This window comes from Brienomyrus brachyistius, chromosome 7 (assembly GCF_023856365.1).
Source record: "Brienomyrus brachyistius isolate T26 chromosome 7, BBRACH_0.4, whole genome shotgun sequence".
NCBI classification, from domain to species: domain Eukaryota; kingdom Metazoa; phylum Chordata; class Actinopteri; order Osteoglossiformes; family Mormyridae; genus Brienomyrus; species Brienomyrus brachyistius.
In genome coordinates this window covers 27,682,277-27,702,410 of record NC_064539.1, presented here as the reverse complement: position 1 = coordinate 27,702,410, position 20,134 = coordinate 27,682,277, and the positions used below count along the sequence as shown (strand labels likewise).

Genomic DNA, 20,134 nt, shown 5'->3' with positions numbered 1-20,134 from the left:
AACCCAGGACTTTATTAAAAGCAAAGGAGTGGAATATTCTTTCAGTCACCTGATCTCAGCCCCATTGAACATGCTTTTCACTTGCTAAAGACTAAACTACAGACAGAAAGACGCTCAAACAGCAACTGAAAGCTGCTGCAGTAACGGCCTGGCAGAGCATTAAAAAGGAGGAAACCCAGCGTCTGCTTATGTCCAGGAGTTCCAGACTTCAGGCAGTCATTGCCTGCAAAGGCAACTAAGTATTAGAACTGAACATTTTATTTGCAGTTACATTAATTTGTCCAGTTACTTATGAGCCCCTGAAAGGTGGGGATTGAGTAGAAAAATGACTTTAGTTCCTCACATTTTTATGCAACGTTTTTGTTCTACCCACTGAATTAAAGCTGAAAGTCTGAACTTCAACTGCGTCTGACTTTTTAAAAAAAAAATAATAATAATTGTGGTGATGTACAGAACCTAAAAATTAAAAAAAAAAAAAAAAAAAATTAAAAACTTTGTCTCTGTCCAAATATTTATGGTCCTGACTATGTCCCGCGATGAAACTTTCATCTGTCATACCAGGTAAGGAAAAATCTTAATAATTTTCAGGTATCATTGCTAAAAAATTCTAATGGAGGAGATAGATCAATGTAAAACCAAAGGCAGTTCATATTTAAGGAAGATATCTCATCCATGGTTCATACCAGCCTTGGGCCCAATACTGCCTGGGACAGACTCCAGGCCCCTCTGCAATCCTGTCTGAGATACGCAGCTAGTAGATGGATGGCTGGATAGATTTATGGATGGATTTGGACACTTGATGTGCATGTTTGAAGATGACCTGGGAAAAACCATCATCATAACCCCTGACGACGACATTTTAGGTTCATTCACCAGTTTCTCACGCCCTTCTATCTCTATCAACTTCAATGGATACCTTCATCATAAAGTAATTTATTTGGAATTAATTCCGATCCCACTTCTGAGTGATTCCTATTAAGGTCCCCCAAGCTGAACTGGGGACACTGCCAGACTACATCTCGAGGCACATGTACCCTACCCCCGAGAGCAGAAATCCATCTCACCATGCAAGCCAGTTTCTGTAAGAACAGCAAAAAAGTGCTAGAACTTACAAATGACTTGCAGTAAGAAGTCATACATTCCTGTGAAATTACAAAAAAAGTTTAGATTTTTCTTCCACAAAGTTTGAATTATTCCATTGTACACTATTCAAAGCATGGTAACTTTACATTGCTAATACTTTTTCAATTATTGCATATAGCAATACCTTCTTTACAATTTTAGAATAAGACATTTACTATATACATAACCTTCTACCTTAAATGTACCTAAATCATTTCAGCAACACTCACTTTAAACCAAAATCAGCCATGTCATTCCACTCGTGTGGCCAAGGTAGCCCACACTATTACGCATGTAACAAGCAAAATGCAGTTCGTTCTTTGCAGTTGTTTGGAAATCACATTCATCCCAACGGTTTTCCTTCAGACATAAGCATGTAAAAAGCTCTTTGCCGAAGGGTTAGAGTTGCCCAGGAAGGAGAGGGTTAACCCTGATGGATTTTTCTACAGTGAGGCATTTTGCACACCCTGAAAGAATTCCACTTCCAAAACAGGAAGCCACAAAATGGAATGGCAGGGTACACTAATCTTCCACACATCTCCAGGAACGGTTTTTTTTTCCACCAAACAATGGCTGAAAGAGCTTTTCTCCTGGCCTGCGTGCTGCTGCTTGCAGCTGACAGCCCGCAAGCAATCGCAGCAGCCTGTCAATCGCTCGGGTAACCTCCACCCATCAGCCAACCCCTGCAAGGTATATAAAACAGCAAGGAAGAGAGTCCTCCTCCTCCGAACGACATCATACCTCAGGCTTCGGCCTAATGCTGGAAAGCCGCAGATGCTTCCCAATTTGTAAGTCAGGCCAATGGCCACAGCTATTAAGTACGACAAGCGAAATCGAACTTGTCTAAAACTATAGGTTTAAGCGGGGTGATGCTTTCAGTCATTGCCAAAGAAGGCAGGATAGTGTTTCTGTAGTAAAGAAAGGTGTGGCGGGGGGGAGGGGGGGTGGATAATTGTAAAAAAGAAACAGTGGATGATATCATAACCACAACAGCAAAATTATAGCTAATGAGCACAGCAGAACCAGAGGCACAACGAATCTACCTCCTTCTGTAGCTCCAATGATCGAATGAAGGTGTCTCAGGGTCAAACTAAGCAATGGCCTCCTGCCTTAGACCATCCGTAATGCAGGAGAAAACTAAAGAAATATACAGTCAAAAGGAGAAGTGTGGTGACCCTATACAACTCAAATTTTGAGCCCTTATTTTTGACATTCCCATTGCACACCATATATCTCTTTTTGTGAACATGCTTCTTACCTCTCCTAGAGGCAAAAAGTTACGTAAAACATACCATTTTCAAAAACAATTCAGTGTCACTATAGACTAGCAATCATCTTCTCACATACACTTTAAAAAAAAAAAAAGCCATTTAAGAAAGGGTTATACTTTGAAACGATGTCTACATTAAGAAATGTCTGAATTTTTTTTTAAAGCTTTGCAGAAATTACAGATTACAAATAAATCGTCAAAATGACAGTTTCTCGTCATTTACACACAAGGATGACACAGAAAGTCACAAATATTAAGGAGCTGGGGGTACAGGAACGGAGCAGGAATAGGTGTAACGTGGAAAGGTTGACCTCATGCAGATCACCAGCAGGAGCATTACATTAACAATGCAAAAGTTGTGGGTTTAAAATTCCAGGGATCACGCATAAATTGCAATAAGTTGCTCTAGAAAAATTAATAAAAAGGGAGACGCAAAAAGGGGTAGTTTTTGAGGAGAAAGTTATAAATAAGGAAATAGCGACTGGAGAATAGATGAGCATGCAGCAGGTGTACTGCAGTTACAGAAAATAAAAAGCAAATTTTTATATTGCCAATGAAATAGACAGGTACACAGAAAAAAGTTATAATATTTAACATTCACGATCACATAACTGATTTACTCTCCTAATACAGCCAGCCATCCACTCAAACCAACAGTACTTTTACTAAACAAAACACTACTTCCGTAACTTTAGTACAGCCCTTGCAAAAACGGTTTTCCCAAGCAGAATTGTTTTAGATATTTGGTATCTTATGAGTGACCAATCATACCATCTTTCACCTTCACCTCACAGGTGTAAACTGTAAACAAAACACACCAGAAAAATACACCAGTACCTACAGGAGCACTCTGGTACTCCTTGTAGGTACAGGGTAACCAGAACACCGATTCGGCTCGAACACGGAACAGGGATCACAGAACATGGAGCGGGAAGACTGCGGCTATATGTGAGCAGGGAAGCTTTAGAGGCTACGGCAGCGGAGACCGAACATTTCAAACACATTTACACCACTGTAAACGAACCCTTTCATAAACAGTGGTCTAACAACGGCGGACTGGGCAGCCAAATCTCAGTCACTCTTCATTTACATTGCATCATATTTGGTAAAGACGTGCTTGTAATTAAAATCTCACCTTGTTTAAAAAAATAATAATAATCTGTGAAACTGGTTCAGGAATGTTGCCTTTTGTTTTCTGCATAAGATGGGGATAAAATTCCGTTGTGGAGTGTGGAGGGAAATGCTGGTCCTGACTGTTGAGCAAGAAGAAGTAGCATCATGGTCGTGTTTGAAAATGACAAAGTAACTGGAGATTGGACGAGCTGTCAGATGACATAGACAGGGAGGCCTAATACTACTGCTAGACAGGAGTGTTTCAGTGAAATCAGGTTTCGAAGATTGCATGGTTCTCCTGGTGTGACAGTGGAAGGATTTTGCCAGTGATGGAGACCCTTAATCACAGCAGGCAGCTTCAGATGGTTGTTTTCCCAAGTACTGGAGACATTTACAAGTTCTACTTATGAAAACTAATGTTTGTTTATGCTTGTTCACAACGTGGTGTGAAATCTAACTGCTTTAGTCTACATTTTGACATTTTACATCTTGCGTATTCGGATAATTCAGCTGCTGTTCACCACTGTGAAGTTCTTACAGACATTATTGGTCTGTGTTGATGCAGGTGCAACAACATCATGAAATGACCTTACTGACCTTATTTTTGCCCTGTAACGCATATAACATCTTCCCAAACTCCCTCATCTGCTCTTCGGCATAACTTTAATGTCTAAAATGAAGTTACTTCCAGCCAACTTTCTTTTCATAAACCCTATCCTGAACTCCTCTCCTGCCTGAAAAAGGAACACTTAGGACTCCTGTCCTTTCAATCATGTACCTTTGCTGAAGGCAGTGCCTGCAGCATGTGAGAACATCCCTATAAGACTCTGTAGGGAGTAGATACAGAGCAAAGCAGCCCCCCCCCTCCCCATATAGCACCCTCTGCGTTCCCTTCTCATGCATTGTTGACAAACACAGGTGGGTTAATATGGTTTGGGTGAAATCTGTGTAATATTCATAGTTCTGGTTTTCACTCAGATCAGACCTTCTGCTTTAGATTACAGTAGTGGGACTTTACAGGATCCACTAATGTCATACTGCATAGTAAGGGCTTTGTGAGCCCCCAACCCCCCGCACCCCACCCAGCTGCTTCTTGCAGAGAATGAGGAAAAGAGGAGGAGGTCAAGACTATTTACAGTGACTCTGGGCGGCACCATCTGTACTCACTGTAACAGGATGATCCAACGTTTCTGTAATGTCAGTGACCAACCTGGCTAAACCATGTGATATTAAATCTGATATTTATATATCTTTTACTGTTGCTCAGAAGGATGGTGTAACAAAATTTGAGCCAAAATAAATTTTTGCCAAGTTACACCATTTTAAGACTCAGGTTGCTTCATCATAGAGCAGAACTTGATTTAAAAAAGCGACACGCACAGCAAACTCTGACTGCCGCTCCAAACTCACCTATTTGCGTTTGAGCAAAGAGCTGGGCGCCACACTTTTCGAAAGCTGCAAACTATGCACTTTGTCTGAATGACCTCAGCTCTTAAATCACTTAATTGAAGCCATAATTTAGGTGGATACCAACATCAACCAACGCCCTCGATGAACCGGGACTCCAGGCCACCACCTGCTCCCCCACCCTCACTGACCGTCTGATTTACTGATTAAAATCAGACTCCTCATTCTTATTAATGTCCATTACACAAGATGAACTAAAGATTTGCAAGTCTGGTTCAGTCCAAGCCCCCACTGGCTGTTTGGACATTTGGGTTTTCCAGGACCAGGTTTGGAGACCCCCAATAAATATACTGTCAAATAAAAAATAAAAAAAATCACTGGGGGAAAAAAAAGGGCTTTTCTATAGGCTACATCGAGGGGGGGGGGGGGGGTGGCATCAACATGCCCAGGCAAAGGACATTAGCTTGTGTTCAGCTTCCTGAATTAGTCATGCAGTTGGGCAAACAAAGGCAGATTTCCAGCTGAAATGGTCCTTGGAAACGACCAGCTTTGGCCTAGAAACAGGACACCAAGGGAAAAAAAAACAGACACGTGAATTTAGAAATTATGGAAATCAGATGCTCATCGTAAAACTCAGGGGGTGTCAAATCTAGTATGTACCGAAGGGGCCCAGAATCCCTTGCTATGCCCCCGCATGGGGGTGCCCGTTTTCATTCCAGCTGAACTCCTAAATGAGTCGCATTTGACTTAGATGATCTGACTTGCGCTGATGCTACGCTGAAATGATTTTCTGGAGACATTCTCAAAGTGCACGACACAGATAAGGAAGCGTTAGTATAATAAGCCGCTCCAGCTGCTCGATATTAAATTCACTTTACTGTAAAATGGAGGAAAAAAAAGAACACAAATTAACTAAACAACTCAGGAAACTTTTTAGGTTTCACCAACGAACAGCCTGTGTTTACACCGACGCTGCAGAGCATTCGCATACTTGCGCTCCTCTACAAAACAGCCGTCACTAGTAATGCTATTGACTATAAATTTGTAGCAGCCCTAGTTAAAGCTCATTAAGAGTTAAGTGGACATGAAATACTGCATATAGGAGTCTCCTGACCTAGGACCTTGCTTATGATTATTTATATAGCTATTAAAGATTAATATTAAATCCCCACCCCCCAAAATAGCATTTAGACCTCCTCCCCCGGTGGCATCCTGAGAGCTTACATAAACAAATCGACCCTAACAATTACGGGTCGCAGGTACAATAGTACTTACGAACATGCACCTTTAATTAAAATGTTACTGGTACAAGTAGTTGTCATTCTGGTGTTTCATGAAATGACCAGCTGTGTGTGATTTTTGAAACAAGGAGATGCAAGAGCGTGTGAGAATGACACAGCGGCATGAAGAAACAACCCCCTCTCCCCCCCCCCGCTTGTAGAAACACTGCCCTGTTTAATCAGGTATCAACATCTTTATCAGTCCCGCATTACAAAGCATGGATAGACCCATGGCCGTACAATAGCCATAAATAACTGTGCCCGGGTCGCTCTTCATGCACATGTCAAGTTACATTGTAATGAGCTCTTCATCAGCGTCAAAGGCAGTCCAAGAGGAGGGAGATGGGGGGGGGAAATAAGCCAGACAGGATCTCTCAGCAGATATGAAATCTGATTACACACTTTTAAAAATAAGGTTTGATAATTAAAGCGATACTGCAAGTTTTATTGGATAAAACTGATTATTTCACTTGGTCACTGCCCAAGACAAAAAGAGCTCGGCTGAGCATCTCGCTGGATAAAAGCACAGAGATATGAATTTTTAATGCGGTTTAGCTAATTTAACATTTAACCGCTTGTGCAGTTAAATGCTGGCTCTCCCCTGGATAAAGAAAGGAAATATACATTTTTAGTGCTGGAAGTCCTTTAGCCGCATCGTATTACCTTTGATCACATAAGAGGCACACTGCTAACAGTGTAAATTCCACTTGAAGGCTGAATGCCATTCTGATTCATATCCCCCTTTGAGGCCTGCCACTTATGTTCGCCAGTCTCTTAAGCCGTGTCCTAACGTTGACTTTGATGTGACAGGTAACCCACATTTCTCCCTTTGCCTTTATAGAAATGAGCCCGTCATTGAAGCCAGTTGTCATTAAGGTGCAGAGCTGCAACACAAGCCTCAATGTCCACCCCCCAAACCCCCCAAAAAAATAAATAAACAAACAATTGCATATATATCACTGCCTAGTGAAGGATGGAGTCAAGAAAAATATCTATGATACCAGCCCAAAAAAGAGCGGGAAATAGTCAGGCGTGAGCTATGTGACTGTTAAAGGTATCTGCAGCAGGTGATGCATTGGACACGGGCAAGAATGTCTACTAGTCCCTTGGAGAAGGTATTTAACCTGAAGTCCACCAGCAAAATATACCGCTGCATAAAGGGTAAAACTATAAGTCACCCTTTAACCGAAAATTCAGCCCATGAAAATAAACAAAAAGAAAAAAAAATGCGTGACAAGATTTCAGAGGGAGGACAGCAACATTAGCCCAGTATTCGCCATCTTATAAAATGCATATCTCGGGAATCTGCCGGCACACCTGTAGAATGGACTTGACATTATCAGATAAGTACATTATCAAGCATAAACAGACCAAAAGTACAATTCAGAAAGCTTGTTAAGGAGGACAGGATAATAAATCCATCCGTTTTCTGCATGGTTACCTTAATTAACATCCTTACTGCATTGTATCCTTTTATAGCAATGCCTAATACGTGACGGTTCCTGCTTTATTGTGGCCTAAATGTTTATATTGTTAATCTTTCTCACTTTAAAGCATGCAAAAAAAAGAGCCTGACTTTCATCTCAATTCAAACACGCTACATCAAAGCGTGACATTTTACAGGGCCAATGTTATGCCTGGCTGTTTGCGGCTCGGCGCATTTTCAGGATGTTACCAAAACTCCCAGCACGCATTTCAAATTTTCACACCAACCACAAGCACTAAAAGAGAAAATGAAAGAACTAAAAACATCATTTCAGACTCCAATGAAGGCTCCAAGCCTTACAAGACATTATTCTTTGCAATCACAGGCAAAGCTAACTTCAGTCTCCTAGGTGTCAGAGTCTTGCTGGAAAAACAAAAAAACTATTAATTAGCACCTAGTTAATACCTCAAACCGCAAACAAAGAAAGTTCCCACTGAATCAATCACTTCAACAAGAGCTACTGGTATTGAACATAAGAACACCCAAATTCTGCAACACGTCCCAGGCAACCATAACTAGTTTAGGTTAGTTTAGGCTAGTTTAGGCTTATTAGCATAAGGTCACTGGACCCGCATGGATTTCATTGCATAGCCTCATTAAATATTTGATATTTTATGAAAGTGAATGCACAAACGTGGCTTTTCTTCTTTTGAATTTATTTTTTGCTTAGCGACAGCTATTATTTTAAGGTAATTATTAATGTCAAGTATTTTTCTTTTCTTTCTAATAATTCTGGAGAAGGTCTGCAATATTTAATATCTTGAGTTTTCCATGGGTTCCCTATCCTCCCTTAGGGTGCGAGTTCAGCTAAAGGGGGCTCCTTGGGTTCCCTATCCTCCCTTAGGGTGCGAGTTCAGCTAAAGGGGGCTCCTTGGGTTCCCTATCCTCCCTTAGGGTGCGAGTTCAGCTAAAGGGGGCTCTTTGGGTTCCCTATCCTCCCTTAGGGTGCGAGTTCAGCTAAAGGGGGCTCTTTGGGTTCCCTATCCTCCCTTAGGGTGCGAGTTCAGCTAAAGGGGGCTCCTTGGGTTCCCTATCCTCCCTTAGGGTGCGAGTTCAGCTAAAGGGGGCTCCTTGGGTTCCCTATCCTCCCTTAGGGTGCGAGTTAAGCTAAAGGGGGCTCCTTGGGTTCCCTATCCTCCCTTAGGGTGCGAGTTAAGCTAAAGGGGGCTCCTTGGGTTCCCTATCCTCCCTTAGGGTGCGAGTTAAGCTAAAGGGGGCTCCTTGGGTTCCCTATCCTCCCTTAGGGTGCGAGTTCAGCTAAAGGGGGCTCCTTGGGTTCCCTATCCTCCCTTAGGGTGCGAGTTAAGCTAAAGGGGGCTCCTTGGGTTCCCTATCCTCCCTTAGGGTGCGAGTTAAGCTAAAGGGGGCTCCTTGGGTTCCCTATCCTCCCTTAGGGTGCGAGTTAAGCTAGATCGGTCACAGTCATACCATCAATAAGATGGGAAGGAACATTTTTCTCCAACATTTAACATGCCACATTTTAACGCAAAAAATATGTGCTTTTTGTTATAGGCCTATTTAAACCTCTGAAAAATCTGGCTTTTAACTGCATGTGTGTGTCAGATGGAACGCAGCCCTTTCCTTCAAAGAGGGCGAAAAAGACGACAGCATGTCATCATATTTTTGAGTCTTCATTGCATTTTCTATAGCTAACAATGTGTGTGTGTGTGTGTGGGGGGGTTGTTGTGAATTATCCCCAGACACATCCATCCAAAAAAAAAAAAAATCAAAAGTAATCATTTTTAGACCAGGAAGATTCACTATGTCTGCAGCTCATTCCTCATTTAAAAAACGTCAACATAGTAACAGAAGCTGAGACAGTAATGTGCAGTATGCCAACAGATAAGGGCACCCAACACAGATCTGCATAGACAACAGACAGGCTGAAAAACTTTAAAATAGTCCAAAATATGTCAGTTGTTACATTATACAATTGACCCCACTATTAAAGAAAATAGCTGTACAGCACTATCAAAACCAATACAGAGTAAATAAGTGCAGACCAGAATAGAAAAAAAAAACATGTAGAATGTATGGATGTGTTAAGTATGTGATATATAAGGAGTAAATAAAAATTAAGTAAGCAAAAAACAGCCATATAAAAACAGTGTCAGGACATTTAATAACGGAAAATCTTGCTAACACTGGTATAAATTGCTGGGTTCCCTTTTAGGTCCTCTGTGAGCGTCCTTCAGCTAATTGGTCCCATGTGTGAGCACACCGGTGTCTCCCTGCCTCTAAAACATTCTTCTTATACTAATTTCAACAGGCAAGGAATTCACATTTTTAGGATGACTGGAAAGAGCGAGCCAGTCATGCTATGGACATGTTCTTCATTATCAATAAGAGTCTGCGCTATAAACAAGACGTAGAACCCCTTCAGTAAACAGAGAGAAAGGCTTTTTTCAAACGTCTGAAAACCTGCCCCCCGTACAGGGCTGTTAGCAATTACCAGGATGGGGGAGCAGGCCCCCCCAAAGGAAGCTTCTTGCCGCCACTGGCTCCTGGAACGAACTTAGTCCTGTCTGGGGGGGGGGGGGGGGGGGGGGGGGGTAACTAGGAGAGAGGCTGGATCTCCACACCTGACTGAGCTAAAGGAGAATCTACGACTTTATGCAGAATATTCCCAGGGCAGATGCGCTGCTCTGCAGATACCGTCTCCTGCGGGGCCTTCTGACGGCAAGTCGAGGCAGGCCTTGCAGATTCGCTTACGGCCTGCTCGAGCGGCCAATCCCTCACGCTGACAGCTACGCCACACGCGCAAGACGCAACGGCTGCGGACTTGCTGCTTCTTGCGGAATTAGCGGGAAGAAGAAAAAAAAAAAAAAAGAAAGAGCGAAAACACGAGTCTAGACAGCTACATGTCCTTTATCTTCCCTGGGCTGCCTGGTACATAAACAGGGAAACCCCTATCTTTCCAAGATACCTCAATTAACATGAATTTAAGTATAAAGGGCTCGTATTTCAACAAACACACGCGTGGTCTTGTCTCCCGTTGCAACCGCGGAGAGAGATTACAGCCCTACCTGCACGTCCTCTCCAAGCATATCCAGGTTCTCGCCTGGCCTGCAGGGTCCATCCGGGGCTTCTGTGTTGATCTTCCCAGTAACCAGAACAGTTTTCTTCAGGAATCCTTCATCAGACCCCTAGAACAAAGTCAAAGCCCATGACATAACAGGAGGCCCCTCAATGTCAACTATACTTAGAAGTCTAGAAACTAAAATCGACAAGGGACCTGCAAAGGAAGCTTTTAAATATAAACCTTAATTAGCATTTTGTTTTGATACTGAAATTTTTCTTGAAGGTAAAAAAGAAAAAAACAGGAATCTTTGCTCATTTAGCTGTATCAGTCACATTTTTAACAAAAACTCTAATAACTTTGTGGTCTCACATGCTATACTGCCCATTCTTTCTTCTAAAGCAGATATCATGATTTACTTTTATAGAACTTAATGAATTTTTATCGTATCGCTTTTATTGACAGCCACATCAACGTTTTGTTCATTGATAAATAAAATGGAACAATGCAGTTAACGTGTCTGATTGCTCTGGGAGTGTTAGTGGTTTGTTTGTGGGCATCCCAGTCACTGACAGCAAAGCGACTTTCAAAGCATCCGTCCGTTTAGCAGATTTTCCCGGATCAAAGCTGGTCACAGTCAACGACTGGCGACAATATGGGATACAAATGTGTCTGGACATCGGCTGCTCCAGGAGCAGGTGGCAGCTTCAGAGGCGACTGCGGAGGCTTACGTTCAGGCTGCCCCAGGACCACCCGTCATCTAGCGAGCGTGCGTGCTGGAGGAAGAGCTCGCAGCACCGCAGGAAGGTGCCCTCGTCCAGGCTGCCCAGCCCCACATCCCAGGCTCGAGACATCTAACAAGAAGGAGATAACATGTGTTAGGCAGTGGCTTCAAAACGTGACACCCCGTCCGTACGGTCTACTCCTGTCCTCCCTCCTTCCAACATACCACACTGCAGCATTTACTTAACATGCTAGTCAAACGCCTGGTTTCTCAGCCGCTTCTTCTCAGTGTCCTAATGCAGGAAACCTTGGCGTGACATTCCTGTTCAGTCCCCGTGCTGCCGATTACCATTCACATCACATACAGCTGCTCCAATCAGATGCCTCATTTGGTAAAACAGAATGAATCTAGAGGACTTTTAAACATCCAGTGGTTGGTGTGCTTTTATGCAGTTTAAAAGAAAAATAAACCTAATGGATATCGATGGCTGGGCAGGTACCACTCACATGCAAAAGGCGTGCATTTAGGCCAACTGCTGTGTCCATAAAACCCCACAGCATGTGTGTGTGTGTGTGTGTGTACACATGTGCCGTGACACACCCTGGGTGGGATGCTAGTGTATCTTAGTCCTGTTAAATTTAAACTCTAATTTTAATTTAGTTTCACTACTTTTTACTGCACATTTACCATTGACATTTTCATAAAATTTCTAAAATGTATACCATTCCGTCAGTCTGCTTTTGCTACAATTGCTTTAAAAAGAATGTCACTGGATGTATCATTTGATGACAAAACTGCGACATTATCTTTTAGCACAGTGAAGGTTGCTTAAGAAACAGGAAGGCTTCGCATATAATTCTTCATCTCGAAACACTCAGACTTTGCAGTCTGATTACTGCAGCATGATTCAAAAGAACATGTGGCCCTTTAAACATCTATTCAAAAGATTTCAGCATAGATAGTCATTCGCCAAATAAATGGTAAAAATTTACAAAATTTATAAATTCAATTAAACTCAAAGCAACATTTGAAAAATCTGTTACATATCAGTTGCAGATGTTGTCACGCACATATTGCACCCTAAAAACAGCCCACATTTGGGGGGGGGGGGGGTGCTAAAAGGTAAAAGGAGGACAATTAGGATGATTCCAAACACTTGAGCGGCGAGGGAGAAAGAAATGGAACATGACTGTCTTAGTTTGGGTTGGGCTTCCTGCTTTTATGAGGCATCACCCCTGTTGCCAGCAATGCATATCAGAAATTTAACCCTAAATACACATTAAACTCAGTATTATAACGAACGCGACGCAATTGTGGAGATACGAGAAACACCAGAGGCATTATCTCCTAACACCGTAAAGTGTGTTAAACTGTGTTCACTTCCATTTCACAGGATCTAAGGAGGAACGCTCCGGCCAATGATATTCATCGCTCTCACCAGGAAACCATTAGCACGCAGAATGTAACGTTTAAGTGAGATCATTCAAAACAGACATGCTTGTCTTGAATGCCTGACAATTTCCAGGTAAATTCTTTAACAAAAAAGCCTCAGGACTGAAAGTCAAGTTCAAGACCCAGCAGCACTTCAAGTCTCAAGTAATTATGAGGGGCATCAAAGTATTCTTGAGAGGAATATAGTGAGAGGAATATAGTATAAATACTTAATAACTACTGATATAAAGTGCTAGCAATGGAAAGTCAAATATAGACGCCGCTCATTTAACAACCTACCCGTTTAACGACTGCCTGGACTTACGATCAGCTCTCTGACCTGTCAGTGTTGTAAGCTGTACGAGAACTTTGGTCGTGGGAAGGGCAGCGTGGCGTCTCGGTGGGTGGCATCTCACCTCGCATGCCCCTTCGCCAGTCTCAGACCCGATCCTGCAGTCACTCAGTATTCACTACTGTAACATTCGCAATCTCCAAGGCTACATATTCCATCTACATATTTGTACTGTATTGTTCATCACTTCATATTATTTTTTTTCCATTTTAACTGTATTACTGATGAATGCTTTAGTAATAAACATACAATTTACAGAATTTTTTTTTTTAATAAAAAGTCACAAAGTGAAGTAGTGGTTTAAGAAAAAAAAATCATTAAGTTAAATGCAAAGCTAACAACCGCACTCTGAATCTTACATGTCAGTTTGCCACTGACATTAATAATACTTTACATTTCTGCCTAAACTGGCAAGTACACAAGTCTGGTTTTAATAATCAGTAAACAAGTCAGTTTTTTTCCCCATAAACACAGCACAATACCAGCAGGAGGTAGATAAAGTAAAATTAATGAAACAATGGCTGAATGAATACGCTTTCCCTACGCAGCCGTGCATTCGAGGAACATGTAATACCCACTTAACCCACGGTTATTACACATTTGGCTTACACGATTGTACATAAAGACAGCAGGCAATTACAGAGCTAACGACTGGCTTATGGCCACAGCAATGGAGAATTAAAGACAGTAGCTTGGCTCATATATAACTGGAACATTTTATTGTAGTAGGCGATTCTTGATACCGTCCAGACGTTACACTTAGGTATACGGTATTTCAACTGTATTTTAGAATGCAATACTATTCCAGTATTTTGAAATACAGTTTCACCAAAGGGAAATACCGCAGTTGACTGTGCTGCCATTATACCACCCTCACCTAAATAGTAGTTCCAGTAATTTTGGTTCGTAATCATGAAAATAAGTACAAATGTATAAATGAAGTTGTTGTACATTAACCTTTACACAACTGGTTAAAATGCGCATGTAGGAATCCATAAGTAGAACCATAATTCAAATTATCGGCATTCGCCTTATCGAATTCCCAGCTCTTAAAAATTTAGAACCCTTTCTAATTTGGAAACGGTTCTCAGTACCCAACCCTACACACAAATCCCTCCTGGTGTTTCCCAAAAAAAAAAACTTATAAATAAATAAAAGTTGTGAAATTTAAGTTGTACCATCTCCAAAAATTGTGACAAAATGCAACTTTTTAACTAAAAAGGTTACAATCCCGAGCCCTGTTCTGATTAAAATGTTAAGTTACATTTTACCATTTTTAAAAGGAATGTTGTTTAGATACGCCTTTTTTTCACTTAACTTGGGAAATAAGCAACTTTTATAAATCTAAATCTATCAGAATCTCTTAGCTTAATAAACAATGACCGACCCAAGATGTTCTCCATAAGTACAGAGAGCTGGTGATGCTAGACGGGGGGTGTTTTTCTATCCTTTCATGAAGTAGAGAGTAATGAAGCATATGGATCATGTTAGGGGACTGTGGCCGGCTAAATCAGAGACCTTTCAACTTTCAGCTTGACTACACTCTGGGTTATATTATCCTGAAGGAAGCGGGTAGCAGCCAAAGGTTCTGCTCCTCCCTGCAACGTTCTTATCGATAAAGAGGCAGATTTTGAATGGACAAAAAGGACAAAGACTGGGCACCAGCTGAGAAGGCCATTCCCATAAACTCTCTGAGGTTCTGTAACCATTCACCAAGTATTCCAAAATGATACATCTCTGAGCAGAAGAACCTCAGAGAAATCCTGAAGCATGCTCTTTGTGTTGGCAGGTGGTGAGTTCGGACCTGCTCTGGTGGCTTCGAGGTCCTAAGGCATGTTTCCAATACCCATCAGATTCCACACCATGACACAGTAGTACTGCAGAAGAAAATGGAATACATCTGATCTCAAAGTGGTTTAAATCACGGAACCCAAAACACAAAATCTGTCACATAAACACTGAAACAAGATTGCGGTAGTGGAATAGAGATGCACAAAAAGGCAAGACGTAAAGAGCATGTAGGCTGGAAAGAATGTGAGAGGGTGGGATCAGGTCTTAAAATCAAATTGTTTTTATTGCCATTAAAGGGCATCAAGGGATTCAATTACTGTCACACAATGGTGCTGAATGATATTCGATTTCTGCTGACAACATGCAATTTGAGTGTATCATTCATAAGCTGTGATTTGTTATACACTCATCAGGACTTTGAAAAAGACTAAGTAAAGATCCAAATATCTATAAATAAAAACCATAAAAATCACACAATGTGGTGTAGATCTCACCACACCGTATCATATAATAAACACCGACAGAAACAATGCAAGACTGTAAATGCTGAGATGCTGACAGTAGCTGGGTTATGACAGCATTTGACGGTCATTAGTGTGCATGATTCCCAAATGTCACTTCACAAGTGTGCAGAATGTTTATTTTACAGCTGTCACGATTACTCAATTAAACTCAGTTTCTCTATTATTAAAAAGCATTGATTAAAATTTCCTTCTTGATTGCTTGCAATATGGTGGTAGGGAGTAGTGCATAGTGGATGAAGGTGAAAAAGAGTGAAAATCATCAGTTGTGTCGAAGAATTTAACATTGAAAGCGAATAACAGTGCAGTCATCCGTCAGTATTGCAGAACATAAGTTTAATAATCACCACAGCACAACTGCATTGCAAATACATCTTAAAGAACAGATTTGGTTTTTGATTTTGTACATGATCATTTTGCTTAATTTGTCAATATTTGCTGCTAAAGTAGGGTAGGGCTGAATGATATTTGAAGTTTTTGCAATATTTAAAAAGTTGAAAGCGTACTATACAGCTAAATAGAAATTATCTACCAGCAAATAAGCTGGTGTATTGCGGCTAGTTGTGTCACAGATACAAAGCAATGCTAACAAATCACTAGCCTCTCTTCAATATTGTCTCTATGAAATACAAAATATTTCCATACAGCAGAAGATCAATGTCGTTTTGTCACCAGTTCTAGTTTAAATTTTCTCCTCTTCACTCGTTTTGTTTAATTTCTCACAAACTTTCTGAGTGAATCCAACAGTAAGGAACAAAATAATTACGATTGTGCTGAAAAGTGCATGCAACAGCAGTAACCTTTAAAATGATTTAGTTAAAACATACTGGATAATGTAAACAAAAAAAAGTTAAAACTGCAAAGCTTGCTAAATTTTGTTTCCTATGACTGAAGAAAAATGTTTTAGCGCAACTTATTGTTTGAAGCCAGCAGACTATTATGGCGATGAGGGAATTGCATGCGCATGAAATGCAAAGCCGACATTAACACCGCGCATTGTGCAAGCCTAGTACTGAGAGCTGTGCATGGAGTTTGCAAGTTCACCCAGGGACGGATTATGGGTTGTGTGGGCCCCTGGGCAAAACGTTCGTGAGGGCCCCCCCACCACCACCACCACAACCACCACAACCACCACAATTCAAGGGCCCTTGGCAGCCAAACACCCTCCCTATAGGGTCAGGGGCCCTTGTAGGCAGAGGATCAAAGAATGTAGGCCCTCTAAAATAGACAAACGAAAACACATTGTTGATAAGCGTTGCAAATTGTTTTGGGCTAGGGGCCCCATGGGCCCCCTGCACCCCAAGGGCCCCTGGGCAGCGGCCCCGCTGGCCCGGTCCGTAATACGTCCCTGAGTTCACCCTATACGGGCGTGGGGTCAGGAAACATGCAGCTTAAATGAATCGGAGTGCCTGAACTGACCACAGGTGCGAGCCCTGCCATGGCTGGCTGGTTGATGCTTCGTGCCAAATGCAATGCACACATCACATGTTGCGGAAATGATTACTCAGGGAATTGGCAGAGTTGCATTTACTGCAATACTGATAATAAAGGAATGTACGTGATACGATAACCATCAATTGTCATATCGTGAAACCTGAATACCGCTGCAACCCTAGTCTTAGACTGGTTAAAAATAGGAGACAGGACTTCATTATGGGATGGGTGACGATTCTACCATGTCAAACTCATCGCCTGGAACAAGCTACAAGTCAGAGAGGAGAAAAAGAAAAAGAAAAAAAATGAAATAAATAAACTGTACAAATACCACTGGCGTTTCCTGCTGACCCACCCTAAAGGAAAATAAATCATACAAAATAAACTTATTTCCTAAGATTAGATTTCAGCATGCAGTCCATTCCACTTGTCACCTTTTTTCATGTTCGGAATCTGTTTAAGGGCAATTCTAACAAAATTTTAAGTTGTAAGGCTCCAGTTTGATAAATAAATAATGACATAATTGAATCATCAATTAACTTCCAGATCTGTTTAAGTTGGTCCTTCACATCACTTAACTAAGAAGAAATACTATAGTTTAAAAAAAAAAAAAAAGACACAGTGATAAAATCTGTTGCTGTAGTTTTTTCCTCTTTGTAGTTGTTCCCAGTTGAACCAAAAGCAAATTGTCATCATCAACTAGAACAATTACAACACATAAGCCTACTACTGTACATTGACTCACTTGTTCAACTGTTTCTTTAATTTTGCAGGACTGACATAGCATTCTAAGTATGACACACATTAAAACAACAAGAACAATACATAAATTAATATTGCAAATAAACTCAACCAATGTGAGGTTAGCCATATTTAACTCTAAGCTATCTGCCCTTTAGCCTCTTGGGAGTAGCTTAGCCTGCCTTTGCCATCACTTTGACTTAAATTATTTTGCTTAACATTACTTTCTACTTTCGACCACCCCATCACTTAGCTGGATCACCTTACATCAATAATAATACGGTACATAATAATCATATAATTAGTTTTGTGAAAATACCGCACGTATCAATTCGTTATAGGGCTGAATGAAAATGGAAAAAAGGTCACATTACGATATTTAAATTTTCTGACAAATATTGAAATATTTAAAACAAAACATCTGAAAATTTACCAACAATAAAGTATAGCCAAATAGGGCTGGAAATAAAACGATAGCGACAATGAACATGATATAATTTCCCTCAATATGTCATCGATATGAAAGTTTGGTACAAAATAAGAGCGGTGCTGAGAACAGTCAGTCCCAGTACAATGGGGTCTCAGGGCAGACAGACCCATACGAACACAAAGGGGGAATTTTGTGATTTACTGAACAAATAGGAGAATGTAATAGGCCTGGCAGTCATATGAAAGACCATACAGTCAACAGGACAACTCACCAAGACAGCAGGCAAGTCCAAAGCAACCCATCTAATAAGGGTAAACCCGCAAAATCCAAAACGAAAAGTACACGGTAGAATTCAGTCCACTAGAAATCCACACTGTAATAATCCACAGAGAATTCAAAAATGCTAAGAACGTGAGCAGTGGCATTTTGTCGGTGTTGACTAAAATAGCGTGACCTACCAGCAATCACAGTGTTTTGAGAATGGACAACCTATGCAACCTCTCTTATTTCGAGATGCTAAGTCATTATTTTGAGAAAGTTTTTCCATTATTTTCGAAAGTTTCGCTAAGATACCAAGTTATTTTGAGATGCTAAGTCATTATTTCAAGAAAATATTGAGAAACCAAGTCGAGACAGCAAGTCATAATTTTAAGGTTGCAAGTCATTATTTCTAGATAGCAAGTCATTATTTCAAGAAAATTTCTTATTATAATGACTTACAGAATTTTGTTTTCATCACATTAATATGGAAAGCCATTTCTGCCAATCTCTGGCACAAACTTGTGCCAACTAAAACCGGTAATACTACAAAAATATTTCACCATTGGAATCATTGCCATCTGCTAGAATACTCAGAGCACAAGCTCATGCAGGTCACAGATACAAGCAAGTAGTGCTGAAACTTTTAGTCGCTTCCCATTTTGGTTCAAAACGGCACACAACGCTTTTAATTTTTAACGAGATAGGTGGCAACTCAAGTAATCAGCAATGTCAAATCCACTCCCTGGAACGAGCAGCAAGGCAGTCAGATTAAAAAAAAAGCCAGCAATAAACCACTGTCAGTGTATTACTAATGCGATAACAAAAAATAACATTGTATGATTTATTTATTAACATTATATTCAGTTTACAGTCTATTTAATGTGTCATCTTTTTCTTCTGATCAAGAGAAATCTGCCTAAAGGGGAATCCTAAGGAAATTTAAAAAGTAAAACGATTGTGAAATTATTATTCAAAATAATATCGTGATAATTATCAACATCAACTGATATGGGAAAAAATTATTGCGATAAAATATTCTGCCATATCTCCCAACCCTATAGCCAAATAAATTTTATCAGCCAATAGCTTGTGAAATATTTTGGTGGTGTAGCCATGAGCTGTGCCAACAGACATATAGCATTGTGGGGACATCACATACTTTTTCTGAATATCGTCTCCAAATTAATCTAAATTAATTTCTTCAGTGGAAGTCGAATGTCTTTTAGTGACCAATTAATGCTTTTCTCTTCCTCACTCATTTTGTTAAAATTTCTCACAAATGCACCACACTGTGTCCAACAGCATGGACTAAAATATGACTTGAGCGAGAACATACGCAGATCTCACGCAAAAACAATGATGATAAACTTCAGACTCATTTTTTAACTAGATTGATTGAAAGGACTTTCAATAAAATTGCAAAGTTTGCTAGATTTTGCTTCCTATGACAGAGTAAAATGATCTTATGATAACTTCTTGATAGTCTTAACCCAACTGACTATGCGGAACTCGGCATGTGCCGACTGCATGTGGATAATAATTGATGTCAATATTAACACTGCATATGATGAAGGCAATGGCTGGATTGTGGACTGGGCCAATGCCCTTTGGCCCTCAGGCTGCAGGGGGCCTCAGAGCGCTTGTACCCTTGAGTTCCAACATTTATAGTGCAAGCCAAACGGCGCTGCTTATATACGACACGAGTGGACCATCGGGGCCCTATGCGTACAGAACAAGAGCTGACCACCAGGA

At 40.8% G+C, this 20,134-nt stretch overlaps 1 protein-coding gene across 3 annotated transcripts in view; it reads right to left on the bottom strand.

The window, feature by feature from the left end:
- Positions 1-20,134, bottom strand: part of atg10 (ATG10 autophagy related 10 homolog (S. cerevisiae)) — a 40,117-nt gene that overhangs the window by 14,041 nt on the left and 5,942 nt on the right. For 2 of the 3 annotated variants that reach the window (XM_049019275.1, XM_049019277.1), the window contains exons 2-3: positions 11,429-11,551; positions 10,705-10,824 (exon numbers count right to left, since the gene is read on the bottom strand). In XM_049019275.1, coding sequence (XP_048875232.1) covers positions 10,705-10,824; positions 11,429-11,551 — 243 coding nt within the window. Of the gene's footprint in view, positions 1-10,704; positions 10,825-11,428; positions 11,552-15,008; positions 15,093-20,134 lie in introns of those variants that run through there. The other variant, XM_049019276.1, reaches the window with a different exon arrangement.